This window comes from Trachurus japonicus, chromosome 15 (assembly GCF_045865225.1).
Source record: "Trachurus japonicus isolate A0001 chromosome 15, Traja_1.0".
In the NCBI taxonomy this organism is placed as follows: Eukaryota; Metazoa; Chordata; class Actinopteri; order Carangiformes; family Carangidae; genus Trachurus; species Trachurus japonicus.
The window spans coordinates 25,018,820-25,037,932 of NC_140921.1; the positions used below are offsets into that span (position 1 = coordinate 25,018,820).

General features: G+C 42.6%; 1 protein-coding gene and 1 long non-coding RNA gene across 3 annotated transcripts in view; one reads left to right on the forward strand and one right to left on the reverse strand.

The window, feature by feature from the left end:
* Positions 1 to 19,113, reverse strand: part of LOC146973791 (uncharacterized) — a 134,558-nt gene that overhangs the window by 34,354 nt on the left and 81,091 nt on the right. The window contains exon 4 of the long non-coding RNA XR_015037784.1: positions 16,470 to 16,568. This is a non-coding gene — a long non-coding RNA (uncharacterized LOC146973791). The remainder of the gene's footprint in view (positions 1 to 16,469; positions 16,569 to 19,113) is intronic.
* Positions 1 to 19,113, forward strand: part of LOC146973792 (uncharacterized) — a 28,884-nt gene that overhangs the window by 6,499 nt on the left and 3,272 nt on the right. The window contains exons 1-15 of one of the 2 annotated variants that reach the window (XM_085800737.1): positions 6,367 to 7,192; positions 7,665 to 7,715; positions 9,471 to 9,568; positions 9,866 to 9,995; positions 10,108 to 10,157; positions 11,244 to 11,349; positions 12,387 to 12,545; positions 12,650 to 12,767; positions 12,858 to 12,916; positions 13,127 to 13,252; positions 13,344 to 13,438; positions 13,540 to 13,695; positions 13,820 to 14,016; positions 14,459 to 14,582; positions 18,040 to 18,233. In XM_085800737.1, coding sequence (XP_085656863.1) covers positions 6,367 to 7,192; positions 7,665 to 7,715; positions 9,471 to 9,568; positions 9,866 to 9,995; positions 10,108 to 10,157; positions 11,244 to 11,349; positions 12,387 to 12,545; positions 12,650 to 12,767; positions 12,858 to 12,916; positions 13,127 to 13,252; positions 13,344 to 13,438; positions 13,540 to 13,695; positions 13,820 to 14,016; positions 14,459 to 14,582; positions 18,040 to 18,233 — 2,489 coding nt within the window. Of the gene's footprint in view, positions 1 to 6,366; positions 7,193 to 7,664; positions 7,716 to 9,470; positions 9,569 to 9,865; positions 9,996 to 10,107; positions 10,158 to 11,243; positions 11,350 to 12,386; positions 12,546 to 12,649; positions 12,768 to 12,857; positions 12,917 to 13,126; positions 13,253 to 13,343; positions 13,439 to 13,539; positions 13,696 to 13,819; positions 14,017 to 14,458; positions 14,583 to 18,039; positions 18,234 to 19,113 lie in introns of those variants that run through there. The other variant, XM_085800736.1, reaches the window with a different exon arrangement.

The following is a 19,113-nucleotide window of genomic DNA, read 5'->3' on the forward strand; positions in this document are numbered from 1 at the left end:
TAATAGCTGCTTTATAAACGACTGTAACTCACTTTGAAAGTCTTACAGATAACTTGTCTGTTCGTGAATCTTCTCCTGCTTTTTTTTTTTTCTCCAAACCTCTCAGTCAATAAAACTGTTTCAGGATTTCTCTCTGGTCCTCTTTGTTTAATTCACGGCTATTTCCAAAAAGTAAACACATTCCCTTCTCACTCAGCCATGGCATGAATCTAATTAGAAGTTTAGCCTGTGCTCCCAAAAAGGGTCACCAACCCTCCAAAAGATCAGATTTATGTAGCCTTACATGGAGGTGATTTATTTGTGTTAAAAAAACTTGGTCGTCTTTCAAATATGGTTCTCACTCTGCTCCCATAGTGGTAGCCAGCAGACAGAAAATCAGCCTTTGTCTTGATAAAGTTCTCCCATGAACTGTATAAACTACAAATTAGTCATTTCAGGTCCTGATCAAAGAGAAACCACAAACCCATATTAATTTGTAACTGGTTAGCCAGTATTTACATTCCTTTAGGTTTACAGTTCATGGCATGAGAGAGGAGATTTTTTTTGTACATGCTGATATACTGTAGTGTAAATGCAGGGTGACCATTTTACCAAGGAGAGCTGTGCAGTAAAGCAGGTTACGAGACACATTTTCTTGTACAAAAAAAAATAAAATTACCCTCTAAAAATTCAAACCGACAAAATGTGAGCAGACAAAGCAAATCTTTCACGGTGTTAAACTAAGTTTAAATAAAATATGCTGACACTTTAGACTGTCAAGTTTTTTGTGCCATTGACCTGTTGGCAAGTTTCACCTCCTGGTGCTAATTCTTCAATGAAAACCTCATGAGGCCACGGTAAATTTATCTCAAAGAAAAGACATCCATGAACGGTGCTGATTGTGGGGAGGCCCGTGACTATTGTTGCCATCTGCTCACTATTTCCTGCAACAAAGAAGATAATTGAATCTGAAATCACTTTTCTCTCTTAGTTTAAGAGTGAGGGTCATGTTTGTCACTGAAGTCTCCACCACAATAGTTTGGGCCCTTGTTTGTATTCTTTATATAGTTATTTCCCCCTGGTTGTCTCTTGCAACATCTGCCCCTAACCCTCCAGATCAATACGGACCATCTAATAACCTGCCACACTTAATTAAAACCCCATCACTTCCTTTATGAGAGGCATCAAAGGGCACTGTGCCCAAAGGGGGTCATGCAGATAAGACTTCAATGCTGTGCTTCGCAGGGCCTCTGCACAATAGAGGAAGCTAAAAATCTTTAAGCTGGTTTGGTGAAAATAGGTCAGTGTTGGCAGCTGTGGGTAATGTGTCCCAGGCCTGGCCTGTGGTCCAGCATGCTGCTCGCCATATTTAACACCCTTTGTGTCATCCTCTCGGCACTAATCTGTCTTTTCACTGAGTGTTAAAATTAATTTGTAGTGATTTCTATGAGGGCACAGGAATCGTTAGGAAACCTCAAAGGGGCTACAAAGTGGACAAGTTGCCAATAGAGGGCCTTTGTCTTTGGTCTGCCCCTTTCTAAATGCCCATGACAGCAGCTTTGAAATGCCTGCCTGATGAGGTTCAGATGCTCTGGCTGTGGACATCACAGTGACCATACTTGTCTGGCTGTGAAAAACATCTCATGACAAAGACAAATCCAGCAGGGCAAACAATACCACAGACCGGGTTCCAAAACTGCCCGAGCCAGAGTCCAGCCTGCATTGCTCAGTGATGTATCACCATAATCATTGTTGGCTCTGAAATTACGGACAAAACTTAATTTGATTTGACTTTATTTCATCAAAGTTATCTCAACAGTGCAAATCCCTAAGGAGGACATCAGTGACAAGAGATAACCGTATCATTTCAGAGTGCTTGGCATCTACACAAACTTGTGTTCCCATGGGAAACTTGTAGACACAACTGTTTGGTTGAAGTGGAGCTCATAACACCAATAATTCTGTCCAGGGAGAGATGGAGAAAGGTGTAGCTATGGAGATAGACCTCAGAGAGAGCTACATCTTGTAAAGCATGTGAGCCTGCTGCAATCTGATGTGCTGTAAGCAGCCACTGCTTCTCTGGCTCATATCTTCTATCTTTCTCTTTTATCTTTCTTTATTTACTCTTTCTCACAGAGTATATCGCTCTCACTCTCTCCCTCTCACACATAAACTGTCTCTTGCTGTCATGCCCCCAACCATTAAACAAGAGGTTGAGAATTAATGACACAAACATTTCTGACGTCTGCAGGAGAGCGGGCCCCTTTTCTCTGTCAGCCTCACTCTCGTTGTATAAAAAAAAGATAAACCTATAAAGTTAAAAGAGAGAGAAGGAAGACAGAGAAACAAGCAAATGAATAAAAGTGAGAGGAGGGCTGTTGTGGGTGGGTGTGGTGTGAGATCAAATTAAACTTCCATCACCGTCAAAGACATACTCAGATTCCAGCAAGCCAATCAGCCAATCTAAGACAAATGATTTTGTTGAGCTTTCCTGCCACACTGGGCGTGGGAACAGCACAGATTCTCATAAAAAAAAAGAGCCTGTAAATTATTTCCCTCCTGCTTCAAAGACCTGAACAACAAAAAAGGTTTGTGTTTATGTGCGGTGTTTCTGCGTTGTTGTCTCAGAGCCCGTCGGTCTCGGCTGGATTCTACTGTGCATGTGCGAGCGTAAACAATATTTGGGCTCGACAGCTGTCCGCTCACATGTGACAGTCTGAGAGGCAAAATACAAAAGGATGTCGTCTTTCATTCTCATAGATAAATAAAACTGTTCAAGGGTCATTTAAACCGGAGGGGGATACTGTTGCGTTTTTTTTGCTTTTCTCCAGGCAGCGTTTTGATCAAAGCGAAGTTTGCAGCGCCGCTTTCCTCTCCTTACCCCCACGCGCCACCGTCCCAGCCTCCTACATCCCACACTGCTACCCCCAGACCACGTCTGCCTTGCTGCTGCTAATCATTGGTGGTCTCCTGACTGCCAACAGTAATTGATTAGGGAGCGGAGGACTGGCGGGTGAGGGAGGGGTGGAGGGGAAAGTTCACCGCAGAAGTTCTCAAGGTCACTGCCCTCTCCCTCCCCCTCCTAAACTCCTTTTCTCATGCTATTAGGTATCAGCCACAGGGGAAACTGCAAATATTTGGCACACTCGGTCCAACTTCCAAGAGGTTTGGTGGTGGCGAGCACAAACAGGAAGGTCTGTGTAAGCAAAATGGATGCATCTGTTTAAGAGAAGCTCGGTGGCGAAAAGGCTCAATTTGTGATGTGTTGATTTATCTGTTGAATCAGGAACTCAACATCCTCAGTCGAATATGCTTATTTTTGCAGACCCCCCTCGCTGCTCTGAGAACGCCGCCGTGTTGTTTGGCGCTCTGCGGTTGCTCAACATCCTTGACAATATAAAGAGGGTTGTGGATGTTATTCTGAAGTAATAACTCCTTCCATTCCTCCTGGTTTCACAGGAAGAGGTGACATTCTTTGCCTCTGGAAAGTGACTCATACTGCTGTCTTGTTTAGTAAATGCAATTACAGACTGGTTGAAGCATTCTCCTCTTCTGTGAATTAGAGCAGAGAAAAGCTCTCTATTTCTTTCTTTTTGTTAGTGTGTGTGTGTGTGTGTGTGTGTGTGTGTGTGTGTGTGTGTGTGTGTGTGTGTGTGTGTGTGAGTTCTCCAAACAGGGTCATGTTCACCACAGGACAACTGACTAGTCCAGCCCATAGTCTGATTATGGACTAGACCCAGATTCTTGATGCCTATGGAAACATGACTGTCACAGGAAATGTTCTACATGTTTCACAGCGCTGCAACTGAGAAGAGGTGAGGGTGTTTGAGAAAGGAGCCCTCCCAGAGCCGAGGGCTGGTGTTGATGTTGGCTGCACAGCCGTCTGGGGGCTGTCCAGCATCTACCACTCTCTGGTTGGGAGACCAGTAAAAACACACTCGGAGCATGCTCAGATACTCACAGACCTATGTCTGGACATGTAGGCTAACTCACTAAGTGCAATGAAGCCTGGTGATGTAACTTTACGAATGCACGTAAAAAAAAAAGTTACACAAACCCAAGAGGCTGCATTAAAGATAAATAATTGGAATAGAGTTTAAAATGTACATCGTCACTAAGAGAATGGAGACTAGTGGGCTTCAGTGTCTGTCTCAGTCACCTCTCCCACAAATGGCCCCAGGCTATGGCAGCTGTGAAGCATTCATCTTTGTCTGCTCTGTCACTTACCCTGTCTCTCAACATTTATCATAAGGAACTAATTTTTCATAAATCTGCCAGTAAGGTCACAGATTTTCAGCTAATTTCAAACATAACCCATAGAGCGCAGATGGACCATTAATCCTACATATATCTTTTCGTTCCCCTACCGCTTATGTATATTCAAACAACATGTAAAAGGGATTATGACAAAACTTGATATTGTTGCAAATACCAGATCAAGATATCATGAAAGCCGGCCTCATTGGCTGCGAATGAAAAGCACTTGTGTGGTTTAACTTTATCCAGACTTGTGAATACCAGAGGAGGTTGTTCTGAGAAGTGGTGGGCTCTGTTTTATGTCCTGCTGGTGTTGTGCATCCGCTCTCTACTGCCCCCCTTTGTTGGACACGTGGTATTGACCAGGATTATGTCACAGACCCCTGTTTTCAAATTCCCCCCCTCCTGCACAATGGTTTAGCAATGCACAATCATTCAATTAACATACACTGTATGCATTTCTTTACTTGAGTGCTTGATTTCAGAGATGGTTTGCAGCTGTTTTAAAGGAGAGGGCAGGTTTCCTTTTTCTAATGTACTGTACGTCCTCTTCACCTTCCTAACTGTACTAACTCTCAGCTTGCATCCTGGTCTTTTAGCTTCTCTGTGTCAAATCTGAGGTAATCTGAAACCAAATAGTTTCTTATCTGACACTTATTTGGAGCTCATGCTGTTTACTTCATGTCACCCTTTCTCCCAGTGGGAACCTTCATGTGGGTTTCTGAGTGACATGGGTATAAAAGCACTTTTCACTCGACTACAAAATCCTCATCCCTGCACCGAGTCTGTCAATAGACAGTTGCCCTCCCACTGAAATCACCTTGATGTGCTGTAGTTTGTGCCTAGCAACCAAGTCTCTCTGGAACTTTACCACCTGGGAAGCTGAGGGAAGCTAGAAAAACAGAAAGCTCTGCTTTTACCTCTATCTGGTGCCAGTGGGCAGAAAACATGGTGCTGCTCGCCAACAAATTGTTTAGCCTAATTTGAGATATTTATTGTGTCTGAGGTCAGCTTTTATTTGGGAAAAAATAGTCAGTGTTGTTAAATCCCCAATTAAGGCAACCTTTGTGGTAGATTTTAATTTAAACATAAGAGTTTAATTTTCCATATGAATGTGGGCAATGTAATACAGGCACTTGCTTTTATGGCAGAGGAAAGATATGTTGAATATTTTTAAAAACCTAGTTAATCACCATTTTATACAGTGTGGGCAGGTAAACTTCTTGCCTGATGAGAACCATGGGGGAAGACACGGAGATGTAGAAAGTAATAAAGAAACAAACAGTAGCGGCTTCCTTCTCACACCCAAGACAGCACACATGGTGAGACATGGGTCTTGCCTCGGGAGCTATTATCCCCCTCAGTCTACTGTCACTTTTGGGCGTGAGAAAAAAAGCATGGATATCATCTTTTCATACAAGCCCTCAATGTGGGTGGTGTGGCCAAATGGTTTTAAGCTGATGCTGGATGACTTATCATGTGGCAGAGAACAGGACCGGGCCTGTGGAATGAAGGCAATGTCATCTGATGCTATGGGGGCTGAATGAGCCAAGCATCCGCCAGCCCATATTCTCACCTGTTTTCAAACATGCCGTACTCTCCCCACAGGTGAACCGCAGAGGAACTGAACACTGACTTTATAAATTATTATCACATGCCCCAAGACATGCGCTCATGCATAGACACTATACAATCATACAAATGCCTGAGTGATTTTATTTCTGGGTAATTTACTTATCTTGTTATTACATTACATATGGTGTATTTCATTTTGGCAGGTTTTGCTGTCTTATTACAGCCCCTTGAAACCAGACCTCTATCTTCACTGATGCTGCTTTACATATCAAAGCATGCTGATTAAGGCCAGCATTCATTTCAAGTGTTCACCTGACCCTGCAAGCATGAATTGGTCCATTTTTTCACTCCTCTCCTAAGCAACACATGAAGCAGATGAGTGTTTGTGTCGTGTGCAGATGCTGTGGCTTACAGTATATTGCAGTGTTTTTTTTTCCATCCCAGAGGAGTGGATGGTTGTTGAATCTTCTGTTCAGTCTGCATGGATTTATCTGATCAAACTGAAGAATGGTGTGTTCAGCAGTATAGCCAGTGTATGATCAGACGGTCACTGCTATGGCGAGTGCTAATGCGGAGAAGCCGCGGTCTCGTAGACACCCGTGGAGAAAGAGCACTCGCTGTCTTTCACGTTGCTGCCCATGTCTGCGGGCTGAGGAGGAGGATCCTCTGCAGGAGCAGGAAATGAAGATTAATGGGGGCCCTCAGCATCCACACTTGGATCAGCAAGGATCAGGTGAGAGGGAGGCTATCCAGATTACCGTGGAGGATCTGGGGATAGTTAACACCGGCTTCAGCCTGCTTGACGAGGGCCCCCTGACCCGGAGAAAGAGCACGGCCCGCTCAGGCAGCTCCGTGTCTGCCTGCACAAGGGCTCTGATAAAGAAACGACTGAAGCCTCTGTCTTCGCTCCCTCTGCAATCGGAGGCCAAACCGGCCACCACAGAGGATGATGACGAAGATGAGGAAGACCCACTGCTGTACGAAAGTGACAGTCACAACACGTCGGTTCTCCTGGCAACACCTGTCATCAATCTGATCCCGCCCACTCCCTCCGATGTCGTTGACGATGATCAATTCTTTGACATTAACTCGGAGGAAAGCGTGGCGCACACTTCCAGTAGTGATGGAGGCTTTGCTGCTGGCGAACAGGAGAGTTTTGAAGAGAAGGTGGAAAGCGTGGAGGCAGAGGAGTCAAACGATGAGTTCACATTAGCAGAGGATAGAGATGATGGTCGGGCTGAGCCTGACGAGGGCCTCAGTGATCAGTTTGGGGAAGAAAGAGGGGCTGTGCCGGGCAAAGAGGAGAATAAAGAGAAAACAATGTCCTGGTTCTTGCGTAGCGCCTACCAGGTGGCTCCTCTCCCTGAGTGCCCTCAGAGAAGTGAGTGCAACTCACAATTCACACTTACACAATACTCTGATATTCTAGGAAAGGCAGCAGTTTATTTTCTGACAGGGAAACAGATAAGAAGTTTAATGTCAAATTAGCTTTGCAGTGTCCCAGAGCGAAGTAGCTCTGTGATGTTTAGCCAAGTGCAGGGTATTTACATAAACAATAGGAAAAGCACATGCAGGTATAAATATTGAAATGATTGCCTGAATTCCATTTAGCTTCTTTCCTTTCAGGGTCCTGGTATTGTGCATGGTGGTTCACTGACGCATTCCCTTTCAATGTTATTAATAATGTCTTATTGATAAGACAAGTCAAAATGTTTGTATATGAAGTTTTGTTTCTCCTCACTGAACCAACATTAGCTTTGTTTTTGTTCTCCTCATTTGACTTCAAGTAAAAATAATTATTTTTGACCAAAAGTTGTTGACCAAAGGCTGTCTTGGTGTCTTTCTCCACACAGGGAGCTTCAACACTGGAATAAATCTTTTGTCTTTTACTGAGCACAACCTGGGTGAGTTGTCCTGAGGTAAATTAGCAAAGTGTTTGAATTTTAAACCACTCTGTTTCCATTTAGGGAAACTCTAGGTGAGAGGTAAATGGCACCAGATGATGGTTCACTTCATCCAGCTGTTGAGCTCATGTGTTGCCTCTTCGTTTTGATCTCAGTCCCCATTCAGATGAAATTGCAGTCATTATGTGACATGGCTACAGTACCTCGAACGTCTCCTTTGGGAGTTGCAGAAGTTCCCCTTTGTTGGAATCCCTTTTTAGCCATTGTGTGTATTCCCAGTGCGTGGCTGGGCAGGCGGTTCCCAGGTTTAGGGTTCCTGTGACTCAGCATGCTCTCCTCCCTCAGTCGTCTTTCAAAGAGCTTACTTTCTTTTCAAACCAGAGGAGGACAATAATACTGGAAACGATAAGCATCGCATTTGCCTATCCATTACAGAAATGTGCTGAAAAGTTCTGACTCTAAAGCTCTGCTTTGTCATTAACCCTGTGTGTGTGTGTGTGTGTGTCTGTGTGTATAGTTGTCAAACTTTGTCACGCACCAAACCGAGATTGCTCAGTGTCTCAGTGTATGTGTGCGTGCAGGGATGCAATGTGTTTGTGCGAACCAGATGAGGGTGAGAGAGCTTACTCATGCTTTGACTTGTCCTGACTGAGCCGACTGAGACTGGGAACAACGTCCATCTCTCCATTACTGGTGATTTCACCCTTTAAGGCAACATCAGACTGTGTCCCTTAGCCTGCCCTAAATTTCCTGTCCTCCTTTGTTTTGATTGGGCTTTTCCTGGACATGGCTGTGGTAGGCTGGGTGTACTGCTACCCTCCATTACCATTCTCAGACAGCTCTCCATCTTATGTCCCTTCTCCCATGCATGGTAAAAAGAAGTCACGGACCGACTGGAAGTTATTTTCTCAGAATTTCAAAGAGGTGATGAAGAGAGTGCCAGCTCGCTGCCCCCCTCCTCGTACTCCGCTGTCTCTCCAGGACCCAGACAAGATTCCACTGCTGACACACATAAACCAATTACACTGTCTTATCTGATTCTGACTCCATCTAAACTCCCATCCATGTCAAACCAGCCTTTTAGAAACAGGCCTCTGAAATGAAAAACATGTGTTTAAGAAATTAGGCAGAATTTCTTTTTTGCCTGTACGCTATTTGAAAAGACTACTGTTTTGTTTTTGAAAGGTACAGGGGGTCCTAACGCTTAAATTTGTGATGGTATAAAAGTTAAAGTAGTTAGAACTGAGACTTTGCTCAGTGACACCAATGTTGCAGTGAACTGAAAACATTCCAACATGTATCACGATCACATAAGAGCGCTGTGTTGCCTGAGAAAGCCGGGGCCTAGCTTGGATGCCATATTCTCAGCCTCATTCGTCTTGCTTGTTATGATAGCAGAAAAAAAGATATCTGCTCGCTGACCAAATGACATTTGGAAAATGTAAGAATATGTGCTTTCTGTGGGAAAGAACTGGGATTGTCAGAGAAGTATGTCATCAACCAGACGAACGTTAGTGTGTCTGACAGGTTGCCAAGCAACCCCATCTAGCTGGGTCCAGTATCAGCACCGGCTAATGCGCTGCAAATAGACGTGGTGACCTGTTTGCCAAAAAAAGGCAGTTAAGGCCTAAAACCACAAGAACAGAGTGGATTAAATGGTTGAAAACAAGAACTTCATTGAATTGTTTGTTTTACCACAATATTCAAACTACATTCTTTTGCATTTGTTGACTTATTTTCTCCATTATCGTGCAGATGACCTGAACAACAGAGATGTGAGCTGCTCTGACATGCTGAAGGCTGAAAACCTGCTTCCCCACGCTGCAAACATGGACACGTTTACTCACCACAGGGTACAGTATAAAGACCATGCAATGAACCTTTTTGCTGAAAAGGTTTTCTCATGATCTCTTCATACCGTACATCACATGCTCTATCTATAGCCAACAAGGCCCGAACATGCACCTTTAATGTATTTAAAATTATCTACAAAGAGTCACTACACATTCCTGGAATTAATGCACTTTATCTGATTTAGACTGTGACTGTATATTACGACTCATGAAGTTAAAAATACCGACTGACTATAAATTGATTAGCCGGGGCTGGTTTCTAGCCTAATGTTGACTGAAACCTGTATTACATTACAGAGACCACTAACTCGCTCCTGCAGTCTTGGGGACACATTGACCAGGAGCGCCACCTTCCATGCTTTAACCAATACCACAGACTATCAATACAAAGAAGAGGAGTTACCACAACAACGGCGAATAACTGTTGGTGAGTCTGTTATTATGGACAAACCAAATTGTTCTAATTACACTTCAACAATGTTAAATATTTTCAAAAACTACTTGACGATTCTGTTTTCCTTTGTGCCCCTTTCTTGCAGCATCATATATGCCACAGTCTACGGATCAGAATGGAAACTTCCCAGAGAAGGTACTATAAACCATCAAAGCAAGGCCTTCAGGGTGGCATCAGCACACAGCCCAGAGCTGCTGCAATTACAGAATATGCTCTGTTTATATTTCCCAACTCCCTTGATCTGTCAAAGCAATGACTCTGCAAATAGTCTCTGGATTTTTCTCTTTGTGTCCAGGATTTGCCAAGCAAGATTGCTCGTATCCTTAGCGATCCATGTGTTAGCTGAAACACAAAACGGAAAGAAAAAGAAAACTTTTTAAAGGCAAATTGCTCACGTCTTGCACTTATTATCTCCACGCATTATCAGCTGTCTTATTTTCCTCATTTAAGCAACATGCAGTCAGCCACGCCTTGCTCCAAAACCCCACACTGGGACTCCAAATTAGACGAAATGACTTAAACTATGGATTATTCATGTGGTTTTGTTGAAGCATGATCTAATAGGATTATTTTTTCCATAACTGTCTGTGTCTTATAACGTAATAGTGAAATCCCTAAGACAAGGAAAACCTCTAACCCCAATTTATCTAATCACTCCACCGTCACCTTGTAAACTCTCTACTGGCAGCAGGGAACTCTAGTTTTCTTCCCAGGAACACCATAAACAGAGAATTTGTGACTAAGGCAACAATTACATAGAAACCTGTGTTTAGACTCCCTGCTTAAGTAAACACTTCTTTGTCTTTTTTAAACATTTGTTTACTGTTAGACACACAAACGAGTTTATTTGCTGTAATATGTCGAAGCATGGATATCCAACACAGTCATACTTTCTTTGATGGTATCAGCGACAAAGACAATGACGAATTGCCATGGAGTTTGATCATGTTTTGTCTTGATGTCTTGCCGCCTACTAATTGGGTTTTTTCATAAAACAGTTTCAATCTTAATCATCTTTGGGCGTTATGTCAATGCTCTATTTGTCATTCCCAGATCTAAAAGACAGGCACACGCTATATGTAACCATACCACATTGCAAAAGTTAATACACATTTTAGTCTCTTGTGATCTTTAGAAAAACCGTTTCCCCTATGGCACTTGTTTCATGCCCATGCAAAGTGTGGTATAAGCAGCAGGTATGTAACCGCTCCCTCTCCCCAGGACGTGGAGAGGCAAGTGGCCAAATCTCTTGGGGAGCTGAACACAGATGAGGTCTGCCAGTGGTTTACCAATATTGGACTTGAGAAATGCCTCCCACTCATCAGAGGTAAAACACATTTTTCTGTCTCCTCTCCCAGCCCCGTGGCTGCTCAATAAAAGTAGACATTGCCAATTTGATTTATCTTTAGAAAATCAAAAGAACATTTCTTTTTTTAATAACTTAGGCAAAAGCATGAGGGTGAAATTAAACCTGTCACCTGCATAAATCACTAGCTTATCCATCTTATCTTATACTGTGTGGTTTGGTTTAAATTTGAGGTAATTCTGTTAGTTTCTTTTATTTAAAGCTGTACAGAAAAGAGAATTGAATTTGAGCCCACTGTGGGTCTTAACATTAGTGTAATAACTCATCTATCAGACAATGTAGCCCAAACTTTGTGCAAAATTCTATTTTCTAGTAAATCCGGGATGAAAGTGTGGTATTTTTTTCGCATTGGATAATGCAGGCGCATGAATTATGCGCCACGTTGCTCACGATTCATCAGCCAATGCTATCGGATCAGTCATCCGTCAATCAAACGTCTGAGACAACACACACACACACACACACACACACACACACACAGAGCTCGGTCTCGCCCCAAACATTGAATATCCCGCCCGCTCGATAACGACCAATCAAATTAGTTTTCCTTACTCGGATAAACTCGTGGAAACTAGTAGAAGGAGACGCGACAAACAGGACAAACAGCCATTTCTGAACACCTTTAACATTGTTACATTGATGTCTATTTCTACACAGTCCAGTTCTAGTGTCACTAATTCCTGACAACATTCATTTTCACCAAGGTTTACAAATAATTTTGCTTTTATTAAAATCTTAAATATGTAAGGTTGTAAAACAATATTTCTCTCAAAGCTAGAAGTTAGATTTGAGTATTTCTGCTCATGTCTGTCACTTCCACATGTCTAATTTCCTTTTTTCCCCCTAAAAACCTGAATTCAGTCAAACAAAGACTCATCATTTAGCATCATCAAAAACTCCTGTCAATCATAAATAAGACCTACTGCTATAGTGTATCTTCCAGATATCTTCTTCACACACAGTATGCCCTGGTGTGTGACTAAATCTTTCTCTTTCAGAGGCAAAATTGTGTGGCGGAGACATTGCAACAGTAGATGTGAAGACTTTGGACATCCTCCATATCACCACACTGGAAGACAGAGAGCAGCTGCTGTCAGCTATTTACAATGAGCTGCACCCTCCCAGCACCGTCACCCAGAGAATAGACTCCCTGCTGGGTACACTTTTATCTTTACAACACAGCGACTTAACATTTTCTAGGTAATGTGGACATGAAGGATATTCAAGAGGTGTTGACTGGTGTTTCTCCTTTTGATGGTAGATTCCTTGGGGCCCAATGATGTCGAGACATTCACAGCAACGTTGGTGTCAATGAGCAAATCAAAGTCCTCTCCTCATGTCAGCTGCCTGAGCATGAATCGACGTTCCCTCAAACTACGGTACAGCCTCCACTAACATGCATACACTGAATATAACGTCTTGAACCAGGAACAACATTAACCATAGTTTAACTTTTGACTTGTTCATAGAAACAACAGCAACAGCTCGTTACAGAGGAGTTCTCAGCTGATAGAGATCACTATTAATGGTGAGTAAAGTTCATATAGTTTACAAGCGGAGAGGACACACTGTTGGACACACAGGTGTGCATTGTTTTAAAATATTCACTTACTGCACATACGGTTACACCATGCACCCTGGAGCCTGTGAGACAGGTGTAGGTTGTATAATTATGATGGACATTTATATGGGCATAACTCTTGGGAGAGGTCTCTTGACTGTCATCCTGATGTTGCAGCATCAGAGCGGATAGTTCATCTCAGAACCCCGAAAGAAACAACAGTGGGAAAAATCATGGAATCAAGCATGAAAATGTTGGGAGTGATGGAAGAAAAAAGTCTATTCACACTGAAAGAAGAGCAAGGTGTGTAGCACATAATTTACACCAGATAATGTCATCATCACACAGAGGGAAATACTCTACATGTTTATGGCACATATGCTTTGATTTCAAGGTGCTTCAAAGGAGCTCTCACCAGATCAGCAGATTGGGAGTCTACTGACATCGACACCGGAGAACAGACAGCTGGAGCTGCACTTGTGTAAAATGGTAGACTATTTAAACGTACTGTAACATAACTGCAGACAATTATACTGCATTTTTTAGATAGCAACCCACATAAAAGCCTCATGCATGCCTCTGTCTCATAGGAAAAACCAACAACTACAGCCTCCAGTCCAGACATCAACAGCCCTAATGAAAATGGTAATATCAATGAAAATGTTCAGGGGAACCAGCCAGCTAAAGAAGAGAGGATTAGGGAGCTAAACCAACAGGTGGACTCACTGCAGAATGTCATCTTGCAGGTTATTATCTCTGATAAACTACATATATTGACATAGATTGACACTGTAGAGCAACTAAAAATGATCTTTTTATTCATTTAATAGTGAAAACCATGATGTAAAGTTGATCTCTTTGATCCCAAAGGTGCAGGAGCTCCACCACGGCTTGGTGGCCTTTTGTTCAGAGTTAAAGAACAGGGATGGAGATGTGAGTGTCAACAAGCTTGGCTCTGCTGAGCTCAAGCAGAGGCTGGAGTTGGTCAAAAGCCGCCTGAATGACACAAGGCAGAACCTGCAGACACTCAGAGGCAACATGAACAACTCTGCTGCTCACAAGAAGAAGTAGGTGAACTGTCTCTGTTTAGTAGTCTGTCCAACAATGCTTAAATTTTTTCTTCCACCTTTAAGTCATTTAGTCATCTAGTCATATTCTTCAAAATGCCCCCTGCTCTGAATATTAATGTAAGCGAGGGCCTATGTCTGGTTATGTGACTGCTCTCTACATTTGATACATGAAGGAACTGTAAACCTAAATAGTAGTAGTAAAACAATGCTAATTGAAAACATAGCTCTGACTACTCCTTCTGAAAGTCAAAGGTACTGCTATCCAAAGGAAAATAAATCATATGCTTAGTTTATTAAACTTCACACAAAACCATCATGTGTGCCAGTGGAGTAAATGTAAGTGGAAACTACAGTTGAACACCTTCATGTGTGACTAAAAATTTCATAAAACATGTTGTGCTGTATGTCTTTGACCTTTATGTGGTCTCTTGCCAATTAGACAGTTGGAGGTTCGTCTCTTGGAAAAGATGAAGCTCAACTGCCAAGTGTTTAAGGAGGAAATTTCCATGGTGCATCTCAACCGACAGGTGGCCCACCTACAAAATGCTTTACAGGAAAGCGAGGTACTATTGATCACATTAAAGAGACTAACATCTTTCCCAGATTACTTGCACCAGTGGCAGAATTGAACTCACACGTTGAAGGCCTGGAGCTCAGTCAGCGGAGCTTAATCAGCAGCATGTGAAACACAGTTACACCAAAATGTGGGAAAGCTGTATGGTCTGAGTCAGAGAATGTTTTGATTGCTAAAAATACACAGTGAGAAACTAAGATTTGCACCAAAACAACGCTAGTTATTGAGAGAAGCATGCGTGGTATGGGCTACTAAAATCCTACTTCTGAAGAAAGAACAGTCAAATTTGGTATTTTTGGACCAGGATGCCAAAGCAAACGCTGTTCTGCCTCTGACTTTAACCATATCAGAACAACTTGGGAATATAAACAATATAACCAGAATCTTCATGACTAATGAAAGCCCCATGCTCTGGGTAAACTTAATCTACAATGTTCAGTTCATGTTTTTGTTCTTCTAATTGGTCTGTAGTAGGTCTAACACCTGGTAAGAAAGATGCTGACAGCTTCCTCGGCCATTACTTGACACCATTATGTCAATCATCTTTGATCTTTTCTTCACTGTTCGCCTGATTGACAACACAATGCTCCTTTCACTTCCAATGTTTCGTTAAGCTGTGTAGTTAGCTCTGTTGTGAGAGCGGGCACACAAGGCTGAGTGAAGTCCTTTGGATGAACATGCACTTTTTCTGAGAAAATAATGTTTAGCGCTGACATCCGAGAGCCTGTGACCATACCAACAATGGAATGTGTGTGACAAAAGCCACTGGGAGAGTGCAATGGAGAAATGGGCCAGCATGTGTAAGACTATCTGCGTCTATCCCCGGAGGAGCCCACTTCTTTTTTAATGTGGCTCTTTTATCCCGTTGGAGAAGCCCTAACGAGTTGCCATGAAAGGACACACGCGGCTTCAGCTTTGAAAGGTGCCCCGTGTCACGTTGCCGCCCCGGGGCCACACTTTTTTAGGTGCTGAGTTTGTGGGAAAAGCAGCAGCGCTAATGTTTATCATATGACCTAATCAGAGTTAACACACAGGTCAGAGCTGAGGAGCAGTCTGGGAACTGATGGAGCTGCTGCTCTAATAAGGAGCAGACCGCCCTGTGTTTGGTCTTGTAGGCTGCCCTGCATTACAGACAATAAGGAAATATTTCATCATCGGCAGTCTAATCTCTAGGATCTATTGCAACTGGAGAGCATCAATAAAGGAGCTGAGAGAGGAGGAGAAAAAGAAACAGAGGCAGAGAACGAAGGGAGGAGGGGAAGGACAACAAATGGCGGAAATGATTTTAAATAAGCGGTTTAGCTTGGACAAGTGAAAACTTCAGACAGACTATTAAAGAGGGGAAATTGGGAGAATTATTGTTTCACCCGCTCTTTAGTCTCACATGGTCTTTAAGGATGGATTGCGGTTTGAAGGTTTGAGAAAAATCTGCCACCTCTGCCATGGCATGCCCCTGAGTTAAAGTAAGGGATAGGATGTCTGCAGTTTTTATATATACACAGCCATGATACGAGTTGTGGTTGGTCGGTGTGGTCAAATTGTCGATTACCCTGTCCTCCATTTTCTACCCCAAGGTTGATTGTGTTAAAGATCTCTGCTCCAACAGCAGCCCGGGCATCAACATTCGGAGTGACAGCACTGACTTCAGAACAACTAACACCCATCATTGTAACTGAAACGCAATCCTTTCCACTTTGCATCAATGTTGTCTGGCTTGTCAGAGAATCATTTCTTACATTGGGTAAAACGGTTCTTCCACACATCATGTAGTTTCCTATGATAGAGGAAAATAAGGGGCTGGGGTGGGTAACCAGTCTTTTCAGTGAACTTACATTCACTTTTCTCCTCTTGTCTGATGACTATTTTATTGTCTCACCTCTGTGATCTTCAGTAGCAGCGGTTTAACTGCCCACAAGCAGCCCACTAGGATATGTGCCCTGTGTCTGGCCCAGGTAGGTTCGGATTTGACCGGATCCTGTGGATAAACAAGACGAATATGAAGAGAAAATTCCTTGGGCTCTTGGCGTGTGTCCAACATTGAGGCAAACTAAAAGGGAAAATGATGTGTATTAGAGTGGGCTTCTCAAGGGTCTTCAGCTGCGTTTCCGTAGATATATCCTGTCTGGCCCACTTGTCTGAGCGGAGAGAAGCCTTAGCTTTGACCCCTGACCCTGGCAAGGCGGCATCTATTGCTGCAAGGCATTCACACGCCATTCAGAGGGAGGAGGGGAGGGGGACTGGGGGGTTATGCCAAGAGGCTGGATAGGGGAAGATTGGAATTCAGTGGTCAGACTCACAAGTTATTTCTGATCCCTGCAAGCTACTTGTGGTGTGATCTCTTCCAAAGCTAATCATTTCATCTTGGTGGTCTCCTGGCTCTGACGCAGCCAAGGTCTTATCTCTAGGGCACTGTTGGCATTTGTCATCTTTATGAGCTCATTCCAAAGTATGATAAATAAGTTAATTCAAAGTTTAAAAGATCTAAAACACAACGTTGAATATTTTAAAGATCAGTCAGACGCCACACCTGGTGAATTTTGAGACGATTGATGACACTCTTCTAACTGTTAGTCACACCTATTGTGTTGGAACCTTGTGGACATGACAGAGACCCTGGAAGTCAGTGTGTTTGTATATTTCAGTTCCTGTGAAGACTAAACAATCATTGGGCTTCAGAGGTGCTGATAGGTGCTTTTTTTTTCTTTACCTTTGGACAGAGGCCAGTAGTAGTTTCCCTTGTTGCTCAGCCAGAGAATAGAATGGGTGCATTACCAAATATGTCAATGTATTCCCTTAACTTTACTCACTGTAAGTAAGTGCTGCTTTTAATACATACAATACTCACTAAAGGTTAGGGATGTTTGGCTTTTGGATAAAATTTCAAAATGCACCTAAAATGCACTATAACATTTACAGGTGAACTTATTTTAACCTTCTCTAAACTTTTGAATGCACATGTCCAATTGTTTTATGTTTCAGTACTTATTGAAAAACATCAATTGTCATTGAACCACTAAATGTTCTGGTTCAATGACAATTTGTATACAGTCCTATTCTCTCTCCCTCTCCTCTCCACCAGGTTCAAATGTTGACATCATGAGACCAAGTCAACACTTTGATCAAATTGATCAAGTTATTGAGACATTGAGATTTTTGTTGTGCTATAGCCACCACTGTTGTTAGCTTTTGTTTGAGATAAAGAAATGACCATTGCACCCTTCTACTAAAAAGGACAGCTTTCATGATACAAATATAACTGTAGCATGAACTTTTTATAGGGATATTCTTGTCAAGTATCCCTAACTTTTTGTGAGTAGTGTATGTTAATAAGGAGTATCTGATTCCATAAATAAATGCTACATATTTGGCATAATGCTCTAAAGTCTGAAACATTTGCATGTAAAAAACAATTGTGAATATGACTGTGTTGTTGTTCCTGAATTCAGCAGAGGGCTCGTAGAAAGAGTCTGGCCCTTGGCAGCCTGAGCCAGCTGGTGTCACCACAGTGTCCGGCTATGCTGCTGGTCGTACAGGAGAACCAAGGCCCCGATGGCCAGTATGGCTTTGTATGTTGCTACAGAGAAGGCAGTGGACTGGTGGTGGTCAAGGTGGACAACACTCACCTCTGTGTAGACGACAGGTAAAACATGAAACGCATGCTATTTTTCTTTCTTAGAAAGTTATTTATCTAGGCATGATGACAACAACCTTTCCAATTACTGAAAGCAGTATTCAGTGTCTCACTCATCACACCCATGTCTTTCATCACACTATTTTTCTTTGCTTGGTAGCTATGGAGACTCATCAGATACTGGCCCCAAAACAAGCAAACACTGTAATGTAATACTTGGATGCAGAAGAGAGTGCAATTGAGCAGATAAAGGAGCTTTATATAATTAAGCAATTACTACATTACAACAAATACATGCCTAGATACCAAACCCTCTGTAACTCATGCACACACAAACATATGCACACACATGTCTTTCTCTGTGGGGACCTATCGCTGACATAATGCAATCCTCAGGTCCTCACTCTATCCTTAAGCTTTACAATGAATGCCTAACCCTTAACTCTAAACCCATGACTTAGAAAGCCTCAAAAAGCCATTTCAATTTGCGGGATCCAATTTGGTCCCCACAAAGCTTTCAGACCCCACAGGAATAATGGGCGCCAAGTTTTTTGGACCCCACAATTATAGTAAAACAAGGCCTCGCACACTTATAGCTTTAGTGTGTGTTCACTTATCACACCTGTGCCAATGCTCCTTACACAGCGAATGAAAAAATACAAAGGTTTGTTATTTCCCTTTCAGCCCTGTCTGGGTGGCTATAAATAAAAACTAATGAAGGGAATATTTTAATGAGCTCTGTGTAAAGGTGATGCCTTTAATATTTCATGCTCTGTGATTTGTGAATTCTTTGATATTGTTTGGTGCTTGTTAAATAAGCATTACATAGGTTCCACCTTCACCTGCAGTGAGAGCCTTGGCAAATAAACTTTAAACTTTGAAGGGGTGG